This window comes from Podarcis vaucheri, assembly GCF_965113315.1.
Source record: "Podarcis vaucheri genome assembly, chromosome: 4".
NCBI lineage: Eukaryota > Metazoa > Chordata > Lepidosauria > Squamata > Lacertidae > Podarcis > Podarcis vaucheri.
The window spans coordinates 103,314,638-103,327,472 of NC_138762.1; the positions used below are offsets into that span (position 1 = coordinate 103,314,638).

Below are 12,835 nucleotides of genomic sequence, written 5' to 3' on the forward strand. Positions count from 1 at the left end.
CCTAAAAGACTGGTATCAATCTTGGCCCGTTAAGCAGCTCTGTGTAGTAGCCACTTTCCAAACTTTCCAATGAATTGTCCCTAGTAGTAAGTCTTCTTGCCAGCAGGAGTATCTGTTGCTAATCCTCCCTTCTGTGTCCATGGTTAGTTGATACCTCTCAACACCCTCTTCTGGCAGTTTGTAGCTTGTCGGCAAAGTGACCTTGTCTTTTGCTGATAAATTTCATGTTAGGTTGCTCCCCCCCCCCCCGCAGACACTAATCATTACGATGCTTCGGTGAAACAGGAAACTTGAACAATAATTGTGTTAGACTTGCTGACAACATTTCTTTGCCCATTGCTGCAGAGCTGTTGTCTTTGCTTGCTCAGCAAGTTTGCTAGTCAAAACAGCAACTCTTCAACACTTTGATCCTAAGTTGCTTTTGTGCACGTGTGTAGACTCAAAAACGGTCGCCCCAGAAATATTTGATGGTGGAGGATTGTAATGATTCACCTTCTAACAGCCTGAAATAATTCTGACGATACCTAAGTTTTTCCACCAACTCTAGAACACGTTCATTTTGATTGACTCCATCATTTTGGAATCTATCACTGTAAAATAAGTGCATGCTTTGTATCTCTCTACCACGCCCCCCCCCCCGTAGCATCTTTCTGCCCACTCCAAATAATATTCTGATGAAATGTTTTTCTTGTTGAAAGCAAGCCTGTACCTGAAAACAAGGTGGCAGCGTAGCACTTTGCAGGTACATTGCAGAAGGGGAAATCGTAAGTCAATATGAGTTGATAGAAGCCTGATCATAAGCAAACTAGTAACTGTGAATCTATTACAGTGGTGCCCCACAAGACGAATGCCTCGCAAGACGGAAAACTCGCTAGACGAAAGAGTTTTCCATTTTGGAGGTGCTTTGCAAAACGAATTTCCTATGGGCTTGCTTCACAAGACGAAAATGTCTTGCGAGTTCCTGCGGGTTTTTTCCCCTCCCCCCTTTTTCTAAGCCGCCAAGCCGCTTATCAGCTGATCCGATCAGCAGATAAGCCGCTAAAAGCCGCTAATAGCGCTAATCCGTTAATCCGTCAATGGGCTTGCTTCGCAAGACGAAAAAAACGCTAGACGAAGAGAATCACAGAACGGATTCTTTTCGTCTTGCGAGACACCACTGTACCGTATTGGCCCGAATATAAGCTACACCCGAACATAAGCCACACCTTTAAAATTCAAGGGGGAAGGGAGGGGGGGAAAGACAATACCCGAATATAAGCCGCTCCCTTAAAATTCTGCAGACACTCACACCCGTAAACGACAAATGTAGAAGAAAATCTGTAGCACTGTAAATGCAAATAAAAAATCAATACTGCACTGTAAAATACGGGGAAAGCGACGAATGACATTAGAATTAATTGCACAACAGTCTCAAACTTGCAGATCAGCAATAAAACTTTTTTTTTTGTTCCGTTTTCCCATATGTCTGTTTCAGCAGGAATATGGTAAAAGCCGGTTTTTGTAAGGTTGTGAATTTTAAGCCGCACTTTAACTTTTCACAGTTGGGATGGGGGGGGGGGAGTGTGGCTTATATTCGGGCCAATACGGTAAGTTTGAATAAGAGCAAATAAAAAATGTGCAATTGTCCTAGGGACATAAGGAGCCCCTTTATGCTGCCTTAGCCTAGAGATGCAGATCGTTAGACCTGCGACCTTTTGTATGCAAGGCAGGCGACTTAAAACTGAGCAACTTTCCCTTTCCCGTTTTGTGTTAATAGTTGAGATGCTGTAGGCTGAAGTACTGAATAAGCAGTTGCCACCACAAATGGCAGGCGTGCATCCAGCATCTCCCATTTGCCCCCTTGTAACATGTAGCAGAACTTCCTTCTTGTCCGAATGTCAGGCAATGGGTAAATTCTAGGCGACGTTATAGGAGGAGAAGGACGAGTTAAGGTGTGGTGGGGTGTTTTTATCAGGATTGTGTCTTCAGTGCTGCCTAACCTTCCTGTTGGAATTACTGCTCGCGTGGTTTTTCTTAGTTCCCAGTATGTCACAAGACTTGCAGCTTCTTAAGTTTTAATGAAAGCTGAACCTTTAGGGTCTAGTACAGAGGTAAGGTAAAGGGAAAGGGACCCCTGACCACTAGGTCCAGTTATGACCGACTCTGGGGTTGCGGCGCTCATCTCGCTTTTTGGCCGAGGGAGCCGGCGTACAGCTTCCGGGTCATGTGACCGCCATGACAAAGCCGCTTCTGGCGAACCAGAGCAGCGCACGGAAACACCATTTACCTTCCCGCCGGAGCGGTACCTATTTACCTACTTGCATTTTGATGTGCTTTCGAACTGGGCGGGAGCAGGGACCAAGCAACGGGAGCTCACCCCGTCGCTGGGATTCGAACCGCCGAACTTCTGATTGGCAAGTCCTAGGCTCTGTGGTTTAACCCACAGCGCCACCCGCATCCCTACAGTGGTACCTCGGGTACAGTACTTAATTCGTTCCGGAGGTCTGTTCTTGACCTGAAACTGTTCTTAACCTGAAGCACCACTTTAGCTAATGGGGCCTCCTGCTGCTGCCGCACCACCGGAGCACGATTTCTGTTCTCATCCTGAAGCAAAGTTCTTAACCCGAGGTACTATTTTTGGGTTAGCGGAGTCTGTAACCTGAAGCGTCTGTAACCTGAAGTGTCTGTAACCCAAGGTACCACTGTATATCCCTGAAAGGGGGAGGTTTACCTTGACTAGATGTGCAGGTTGAGGGACTGTGCTGCCAAGTACATGACTCAGTTTTTCGGTTTCTTTAAATGCCCCCCAACTCAACTTCAGCAAAATTTCGTGGTGCATTAAACTTAAAGTGCACCAAATTTTCACACTGTTACTGTAATAATGGCAATTACAATTCTGGTCTTGACTGAACCTCTTACATGGTGAGTATGGAGTGTGGGACCGCTTTAAAATGTTGTACTGAAACTCATTTGCTACGCTTTTTCTTATCACCTGCTGTCAGGCTGACAATTGCCCGACGCGCTCGCAGTGAGAGTGAATCATCTGCGCCGTCGAGTCTCCCTTCTTCCTTCTCTGCCCCATCTTTCCTGAAAAGCTTTTACCAGAGCTCAGGAAAACCATCTCCTCAGTCTGAAAATGAGCTCCCCCAGAGGTGAGAACACTGGTTTCTGCCTGGCCTGCAAGCTTGCACTTCCTATGCAGCCGGCTTGCGATAAGGAATTTTTGCCACTCGCTTCTAAGTGAGATACTTCACTTGTTTCGTGAAAACCTGTGAACAGAGCGTTCTTTGGAAATGCCTGCTGAGGGTTACAGCACAGAGATCTTGCATAACTACTACACTGTTTTCTGACTAATGCCAAAATAATGTAAAAAAAAAAAAAGATCAACATTGCCAAACCCAGTAAGGGAAAAATCATGAGGTTTCTAAATATACTGATTGTTGTTTTCCCCCAAATGGGTTTTTTTTAAAAAAAAAAAAACTGCATAAATCTGTATATGACTTTAAATTACTCCTCTGGACAATCTCTGCATGTCTCCCTAGTGTAGTCTAGTACAAGACGGATGTGGAAGCACGTTTATTCCTCGAATAAAACGGATTTTCTGTCATCCTCAGCACCCCATCCACACAGAACGGTTGTAAAGTTCGTTTGAGGAGATGATAATGAGCAGGGCATTTTACACTACACACTTTGAAGTGTCTCAGATTTTTAAAAATAAACAGCCTTTACTGCTGAGTTATCAATGTAAAGAAAATAACCCAGGGACTTTAAAAAAAGGAGAGAGAAAATGGCAATGTTGATGATATTAGTTGGTATTATACTAATTAGCTGCATAATCGTGCGCTGTATGGCAGGGGCAATGTGAAAACTGCCCGTGTGTGACTAACATTGGCATGCTTTTGTTGTTTTTAATGCTTTAAATGAGGAATATAATTTGCACTGGGCTGCTAGTGCCTGCTATTAGGGAGGGTTGTTATAGGCTGTGTGAACTGACCTCCCACTGGCCAACCTGGATGTTTGCATTTTGAAGGCACCCAGTTACTGGTACGATTCAACTGCTGCAGCTATGTTTAGATTCCAGTACACAATGACACATACTATACGGCAAGTGTGAATTTCCCTCCACTTTCTGAGCATGGCAATGAAGGTTTTGTGAAGCCCCAGCGCATGAGGAAAGCATCCAAAAGTAACAGTGGTACATCTCTTTGGTGATGCACTTGAATGGCTTCAGAATTGTGATTTCACCACTTTTGCTGCTCGCGAAAGTGTAGGCAGTCTGCGGACCCTGATGTGGAGGATATTGTGCTTTGGCCTACTTGTAATGTCTCTGTTTGGATTTTATTTTCACTGAACCAAAGCAATGTTCTACTTAACTGGAGGTCTACAGGCACAGCAGAGTGTCTACTGGCCCCAGCCTGTGGCCTTCTGTCTCGGGTACCGTTCTTTGCCAAACTGGCTTGTGAGTATGCAAGAAACTTTGGACCTGGACCCAAAGAGTCGAGGAGGCTGGTGGTGCACACTGATTCACACGGAATTAATTGGCTTAGCAGGATTTTCAGCGAAGAACAGCGATAACCGTAGTTGAGAAATATCACGGGGCGGTGTCTTTCTTTCCTGCTAAACCCAAATGTCACCCTGCAGACCATCTTATTAGAGTGGCAGTGTTTGTCTGATGCAACCAAAAATTATTATTTAACCATATTATAACTTAAAATGTGATTAAATCTGGAGCCAGCATCTCTTTCACGCCAAGGTCATTTGCTTCCAAACGCCCATCTCAAGATTTTTCAGCTGTGGCAACTTCAATAGCAAACTGTTACTCAGATCTCTTTATTTTGCAAGCTTAAAACCGCAATGAGCTTTGAAAACAATAAGTAGGTGTTAGCATTCTGGTTGATACAGATTTTAATAGGAGCAACAGTGTTATTTCTGATTTTAAGCAGTTAAAGCACTGTCATGGCTGAAGGAGGCAGCAGAACTATTAAAACTACCTTTCTAATGGAAGTGCTTAAATGCCACAGGCAAAAGAAAAGCATTCTTTTCTGTGTGAGGAATGCCTCTTATAAGATAACACACATCGTGCATGTGTCTTTCTTTAAAGTTTACTGTAGGCAACTATATGCTGATTTAATTGATCAGCTGTATCTCCTAAATTAGTGGACTAAGGCTTCTTTAATCTGGCTATAGCCCTGCTTTTAAGAGGTTCCCTTTTTATCTGTGTTATCTTATAACTATTAGCTAAAATCCACCTACCTGGCGGAGGAAACCTTTTACCGTTCTCATCCTGATCTTGGCCTCTTTTTACTAAATATTTCTGTGGGGAGGAACATCTTGGCCTCATCTTCCTAGCTTAGTCGGCAGAGCACGAAGCTCCTACTCTAGGGTCCTGGGTTCGAGTGCCACGTTGAGCAAAAGATTCCTGCATTGCAGGGGGTTGGACTAGATAACTCTTGTGGTCCCTTCCAGTTCCACATTTCTGTTATTCTATGGCCTCTTATTGCTCCTACCATGCATAACAGGTTATCACTGTCAGTGACTGACTTAAAAATATATATATATAAATTTTATTAGTATTTTCCACACAACAACAACACAAAAAATATCGAAAAATAACAATACACAAAACACAAAAACCGTTAGTGACTGACTTAAGTCATGAGCACTCCAATTCATTGACTGGCCAGCTTATTTACAAGTTATATATGTAATTGTAAAGCTGTTGAGTTTCTTAATATTTCAGACATTTCATCATTAGCAAATCTATCTGTCTGTCTGTCTATCTATCTATCATCATCATCTAGGGCTTAGGTTTTTCTTCTTGCACTTTTAGGGCAACCAGGAAAATTGGATGTGTGGTCTTGTGTAATTCAGAGTAATACAGAGAGAGATAAGCAACATCATAGTCAACCCATCAGAGGATTAAAACTGATAGGAATCTTTCAGCCTTAGGACACATTAGTTAAAGGCGTAAGCATCTCAGCCGCTCTTTTCTATTCATCGGGTGGGTGTGTTTTCATTTTCAGCTAACATCAGTGAGTACATACATAGGCTAAGGCGCGAATTTCCCTTTTAGTTTTCTGCTTTCCTTCAAAAGAAAGGAGAAGTTGAACTGAAAGCAAAGCTGAGAGACAATGCAGATTTTTCATATGCTGCAGCCCTAAAGATTTACTTTTGGGTGAGTTACGGCTTGCGGGTTAAAACTCAAAAATGCTCCATTTGTGAACGAAATAAGGGAAATTATCTTTGAAAGACGGTTGTGGAACTGTGCTACCAAGAAATCTAGAGCTTGTTGCTCTTGTCGCTTAGGAAATCCCCTGCATTTATTTGGAGAAGCTCAATGCTTCTGCTGATGAAACTGGAAGAAGGAATAGAAAAGGGCTTTTGTAATTACAGTGTGGTTTTGGTACCAGATCGTTCTAAAAGAACCTTTTTTTTCATGTAAAAGTTTGCAAAAGTAGAGGCAAACTTCACACGATCTCACAGCTGGCTAAATGGAGACTGGGTTCATGGCCAACCAGGTAGTTTTAAGTGTTTTGCTAATTTCTTTCTAATGTTTCATAACTTATCAGCATCTTAAGAGTAAAAATACAAAGTGAGAAACTAGGTGGTTTTCTTTGCAGTTTTGATTTGGTTACTTTTATCCTGTTTTGTCTCTAAGAAGGTGCATGAAAACTTAGATGGGTTTAGTATGGGTTAATGGAAGTCCTTTTATTTGTGGTGTGTGCTTGTGAGAGCAATCTCTAAAGTAAAGGACGAGGTTGGAGCTTCAATGTAGGGCGTTTTTTAATTAAAATGTAGGGAAACAATAAACACATTTCACTTTCAGAAGGCAGTCTTACTTGCATTTACTTCACTCTAAAGCTGCTGTTACACTTTACAAGCAAAAGTTGGTAGTACTACGTACCCCCCAGAAACTGCTCTTGCTAAGCTCTAGGGGATTTTGCCATTTCTGGTGGAAACCATTTTTTAAAAAACCTAGCGAAGACTTGCATTTGCTACCTGCTTGGAAAACTAGGTTACTTGGGATCAGAAAAATTAAATGTCCACAGGAAGACATATTGCACAGCATTCATTGATCTGAGCTCAGTTTTTGCACAACTAAAGTAGGGAGCATCTATGGCTATCCTGTTTAGAAATTAACATTTTAGTGATGAGTGTGGGGGCCACAAAAGAGGTCAAAATAGTTCTTTCTTGGTGCATTATTTATATAAAAGCTATCTCACGTCCACTTGCTATGTATGTAAAATATTTCAGATTGTCAAATAAGGGCAGTCTACATACTTTTGATTCGTCACAATAAGGCAGTGCATTTTGAGAGAGTTTAGAGGGTTTTCTCTGAAAGCCCATGTTTGTCTTCTTTTTATGGTTTCTTCCTCTTTTGTAGTTCAGTCTTTGTAATTCTGTGTTTGACTGTATTCACTCTTCATTAGTCTGGAATACATCAGTCTGATTTTTAACTCTATCACAGCAGCCAAACTCTTTTAATTATATCTGCATTGCTTTTATGTACTGATCTTGTACTGTTAGCTTTAAATATTAAGTAGAATATTAATGTAATGTTACATTAGTGGAGGTTAAAAAAATACTTGCATATTCTGTTTAGCTTAGAAATGAGGCACATTAAAGATCCTTTTTGAGGTGCTGGCAGAAAATACTCTTTGATTCTTGGCTAGTGCTTAGATAAGAGAGCAAAGGTCTCTAGACATCTTTCTTTCATTTAATATGATGGGACTTGCTTTTATTCAGTTTCATTCTTTGTCATGGTGTTTCACTGCTTTGTATGCTGTACAAAATCATCTCCTGAAGCTCTTTCTTGTCTGCGAATTTCAGGTTCTAGAATATTTCAGTCATGATTCTTTAAAGCACACGGTTCTTTAAAGGCCCAGGAATTAAGAATTTAACAATTGGCGGCTGTTCTGGTCAACTTCACGAGGGAAAAAAAATGCTTTCTAACCCATTCACTGGACTTATAATGTATCTATTTACCCCCCTTTTTTTTTGCTTCAGTTGCTAGGTCTGTATGTAATAATAATAATAATAATAATAATAATAATAATAATAATAATAATAATAATAATAATTCATTATTTATACCCCACCCATCTGGCTGGGTTGCCCCAGCCACTCTGTGCGGCTTCCAGCAGAATATTAAAATACAATAGTCTATTAAACATTAAAAGCTTCCCTGTTTCAGATGTCTTCTAAAAGTCTGTTAGTTGTTTCTCTCTTTGAGTCCAATATTCAAGTGTTGGTGATTCCTTTTCATTAAAAAAAATCCTCAGTGTGGCTAAGCAGAATGACAGCAAAATTCAACAAAATAAAAACCATTCATATCAGCAGTTAAAATACGTTGAAAACTCCACAGATGAAATGCCAGGGAGATGAACAGCTTGGCAGGTCAAATTCCAGCAGGAAACAGAAGGTCTTGGTGCAATAATTTGAAGGTCTTCAATCAAAGCCTCCTTCTGCAGTGAGTTCCAAAGCCAGGACTTGGCCCCAGAGAAAGCCCTGTCTCATGTTCCAACCAATTGGAACTGGGATGTTGGCAGCATGCAGAAAGAAAACCTTAATGAGCAGGCAGGTTTGTCGGAGAAGAGATGATCCTTAAGATATCCTGGACCAAAGCCCATATAGGCAGTGCTTTCCCCCCTAGAACAATAGATGCCAATACTCACCATGAAGTTATTACATTGAGTGCTACACTTTTTAACAACAGCAAAAAGGGGTGCCAGTACTGCGTGCCTTTGAGTACGCCCTGAAAAAATACCCCACACTGCATATAAGGCTTTAGAAAAGGTAGTGAACAGTCTAAATTAGGCCGGAAGCCTGTGAAATTGATGCACTTAGGAAATTGCAAATTCTTTTAAATTTATTACTGTTTTTAATGTGTCCAGCCCAGTTATCTTGACTTCCTTTTACCTGAAGGTAGAATCTGGCATTGTCCCATATTCAAAGCAGAAGTTCTGAACTATGAGCCATAAACAGTAATATGTATAGCACATATTGATGCAATAGAGTGCTGGACATGAATATATTTTTTTTCAGTGGGTAACAAATTTACCCTAAAATTGTCATCTTGAATAGCCAAAGGATAATAACCAAACGTCTAGAAGGGTGTGGGGCTTAATTTCCACCAGACAATAGGCAACATGATTGTTCAAAGGTTGGTTGAATAAATAGGATCTTTTATTTGTTTTAGATTGTAAGCACTTTGGGATATTGGCATATCCTTGGCATATGTCCTGTAAGGCAAAACAATAAATAAATAAATAAATAAATAAATAAATAAATAAATAAATTTTATTTATACCCCACCCTCCCTGACCAGAGCTGGGCTCAGGGCAGCTAACACCAGTAAAATTACAGTGAAAACATAATGGGGGGGGGGGGACCAATTTAAAATAGAGGTCAAAATGCAATTTAAAGTGCAGCCTCATTTTAAAGTAGCTGATAAATCAAGACCATAAGGGGAGGGAAACATAAGGGTCAGACCGAGTCCAAACCGAAGGCCAGGCAGAACAGCTCCATCTTGCAGGCCCTGCGGAAAGATGTCAAGTCCCGCAGGGCCCTAGTCTCTTGTGACAGAGCGTTCCACCAAGTCGGGGCCAGGACTGAAAAGGCCCTGGTCCTAGTTGAAACCAATCTAACCTCCTTGAGGCTTGGGACCTCGAAAGTGTTGTTATTTATGGCCCTTAAGGTCCTCCGCTGGGCATACCAGGAGAGGCGGTCCCGTAGGTACGAGGGTCCTAGGCCGCATAGGGCTTTAAAGGTCAAAACCAGCACCTTAAACCTGACCCTGTACTCCACCGGGAGCCAGTGCAGTTGGTAAAGCACTGGATAAATGTGATCCCGTGGCAAGGACCCCGTAAGGAGCCTCACTGTGGCATTCTGCACCCGCTGGAGTTTCTGGGTCAGCTTCAAGGGCAGCCCCGCGTAGAGCGAGTTACAATAATCAAGCCTGGAGGTGACCGCCGCATGGATCACTGTGGCCAGATCAGGGCGAGAAAGGTAATGGACCAACTGCTTAATACAGTGGAGATGGAAAAATGCCACCTTTGCTGTGGCTGCAACCTGCGCCTCCATGTGCATTGATGCTATAAAAATTATTTTTAAAGTTTCTCTTCAAAGGAGTTGGACAAGGAAACCATTCTTGATCACGCACCCTTGTTGTGCATTTCCCTTTTTGTCCATTTCATGGTGGTACAAATTTGGGTGCAAATAAAATAGAAAGAAGTTATGGCAGGGACTTCTCCACTTCTGAGAGATAACAGTGTCATCTTTACCACACATTATCTCATCTACGAAAACTTTTGACATCACAGCTGCAAACAGAACAAACTCTGATTCTTCAGAAGAAGTAAAATTTTGATACTTCATTTGCTTTCATGCACATACAAGCCTCGTGGAATGAGGGTGCAATTTGAAAAAGAGAGACTTAATACGCTTGTTTGGACCTTCACGTCAAGTTCCTTGTATTGTTTAGCCTTATCTATCCTGTAAGCCTAAGGCAATTGTTAATCTTCAGGTAACCTCAGTGGCGTAGCGTGGGTTGTCAGCACCCGGGGCAAGGCAAGTAATTTGCACCCCCTAACCTGTGGATTTTAGCACTCGAGTGCGAACGCGCCCCCCCCAGATGTTGCGCCCGGCCCCCCTGTACCCCCCCACGCTACACCACTGGGGCTGGGGGTGAGCGAAGGAGCCAAGGACCCCCCCCCCAAAGGCTCAGCAGGAATTTATTAAATTTATTATTTGCGGAGCCCCCGCGGGCCGAGGCAGCCGAAGCCCCCTCCCCTCGGGTGCCTCCCCGCCCCCTCCTCTCCTTGGGCTGTAGGTGGAGCTCCAGATCCGGGCTTGGCGAACGCCTCTCCTCCTCCCGGCCGGGTCCGGGGGCTTCCAGCCGTGCTCCGTCCTCGACCCCCCCCCCCGCGGCTGAGGCTTGCGCTGAGAGCTGGAGCCAGCGGCGCCCCCTTCTGCCGGGAGACCCTCGCCCGCCCGCCGGCTTCCTCTCGGAGGGTTTTGGGGAGCGCAGGGCGAGGCCCCTCGGAGCTCTCCTCCCTCCCAGTCAGCAGAAGCAGCCGCCGCCTGTGGCTGGGCCGAGGGGATGGCGTCGGGGTGCGGAGACTGCCCATGCCCGGCCAGGCGTCGGTGGTGGCGTCGGCGCTGCTGCAGCGGCTGCTCCTCCTGCGAGCAGTGAGTGGAGCGCAGCTGCAGCGGCGGCGGGGGGCGCGCGCGCTAGGGTGCAAGGCTGGTGGTGGCGGCGGGGAGCCCGGCGGAGGAAGGAACTTGTCCCTTCCCTCTGGACTCGCGCCCCCTCCAGATGTTGCGCCCGGTGCGGCCGGCACCCTTGGCACCCCCCACGCTACGCCACTGGGTAACCTAGAAGTTGAGATCAATAGCATTTTTATCTTAGATTACAAATTTATGGACATGAGGGAAAAACACACACACACACAGTCTATTCCCAATTTTGATAATGAGGGTTCTCTTAAATACAGTTTTCCTTCTTCTAATAAATATGCAACGTGCAACATAGTTTGCCGCAAATATTCTAAATATTCGTAGATTCCAAAATTGTATGGGACTTACAAAAAACTTGTTGGAGATTTGTGGATAAACCTCCAGGTTTCCTGTTGTAGAAACAGGACAGTGTAGGACAAAAATACGGTGAGAACTTGGGCCCAGATGAGACCGGTGTCCTTAATGAAAAGATCTGGGAAGCCTCGCTATATGGCGATTACATTGAAATGATGTAATCCTTTGTGTGTTCAAGGCTGTTCCGCTGGCTTTGCATGGCCATGCCTAGGCTTCTGTCAGTCTTCCTTGGTGCTGACTTGGGCTGTTGTCTTTTCCTCCTGATCCTGCAGTGATGGGGAAAGAAGAAAAAGGACCTCTTCTGTGTGCAGCAATGACTCTCTAAATACTGGGGGAATTACTCTTACCCCCCGCCGGATTTCCTGGCGGCAGAGAATCTTCCTAAGGGTGGCATCGCCCATGAAGAAATCGCCCTCAGCAATGCCACCTCAAGGTCAGTTTTCATTTTGAGGCGGCAGTTTATGTAACGACAATTCAATTTCATTTCTCTGTTTAAGAATGGCAGTTTCCAGTCTGCTCTTAAAAGAGGTGGGCAAGTTCTGCAAGACCCAAGTTTGAATACTTGATATGCTTGTTAGATGCATGTTTCGTTTTAAGGTTCCAAGTGGATTTTTTTTCCAGGTAGTTGGCCTTTTTGTGGCAGTAAGCTATCGAAGTCAGAGTCAAGTGTATGATTGACTATCCCTGTATCTTTCAACATGTCGTTCTAAGAGTAACCACTTCAGTTGTCTCCAGAAACACATGGCCACATCTCCTCCTATCAGCTTCCGAATCATGTTTCCTTCTGACCTCCCTGGTAGCATTTGGTTAACAACTATATTATGCAACGTATCTTTGTCGCCAGCACTGCCTTGACCTCAAGTTACAACTAAGGAAGTCGTATGGGGTGGTGCAAGAGAAGATGTCTGGTGGCAACAGGCTAATGAGTCCTGCAGGATCTGATCCAATGTTCATCTAGTCCTGGGTTTCCCAAACTTGGGTCTCCAGCTATTGTTGGGCTACAGTTCCCATCACCCTGAACACTGGCCTTGCTAGCTAGGGATGATGGGAGTTGTAGTCCAACAATAGCTGGAGGGAACTCCTGATGTAGCCCAATATCCTCCTTATGCACAGGTGCATCTGGAAAGCCCACAAGCAGAGTCTGAAATAAATTCATTATGTCAGGCATGGCCAAACGTGGCCCTCCAGATGTTTTTGGGACTACAGTTCCCAACATCCCTGACCACTGGTCCTATTAGCTAGGGATGATGGGAGTTGTAGTCCC

At 43.9% G+C, this 12,835-nt stretch overlaps 1 protein-coding gene and 1 long non-coding RNA gene across 3 annotated transcripts in view; one reads left to right on the forward strand and one right to left on the reverse strand.

Moving 5' to 3' along the window:
* The window catches only part of TBC1D4 (TBC1 domain family member 4), a 106,338-nt gene that overhangs the window by 76,481 nt on the left and 17,022 nt on the right, over positions 1-12,835 (forward strand). For both annotated transcript variants that reach the window (XM_082221374.1, XM_082221375.1), the window contains exons 11-12: positions 2,982-3,131; positions 11,844-12,004. In XM_082221374.1, the coding sequence (XP_082077500.1) occupies positions 2,982-3,131; positions 11,844-12,004 (311 nt within the window). The remainder of the gene's footprint in view (positions 1-2,981; positions 3,132-11,843; positions 12,005-12,835) is intronic.
* Positions 9,835-11,837, reverse strand: LOC309531735. Its single transcript, XR_014219401.1, has 2 exons — positions 11,356-11,837; positions 9,835-10,509 (listed from the first exon to the last, which is right to left on the reverse strand). It is a non-coding gene; the product is annotated as an uncharacterized lncRNA (long non-coding RNA).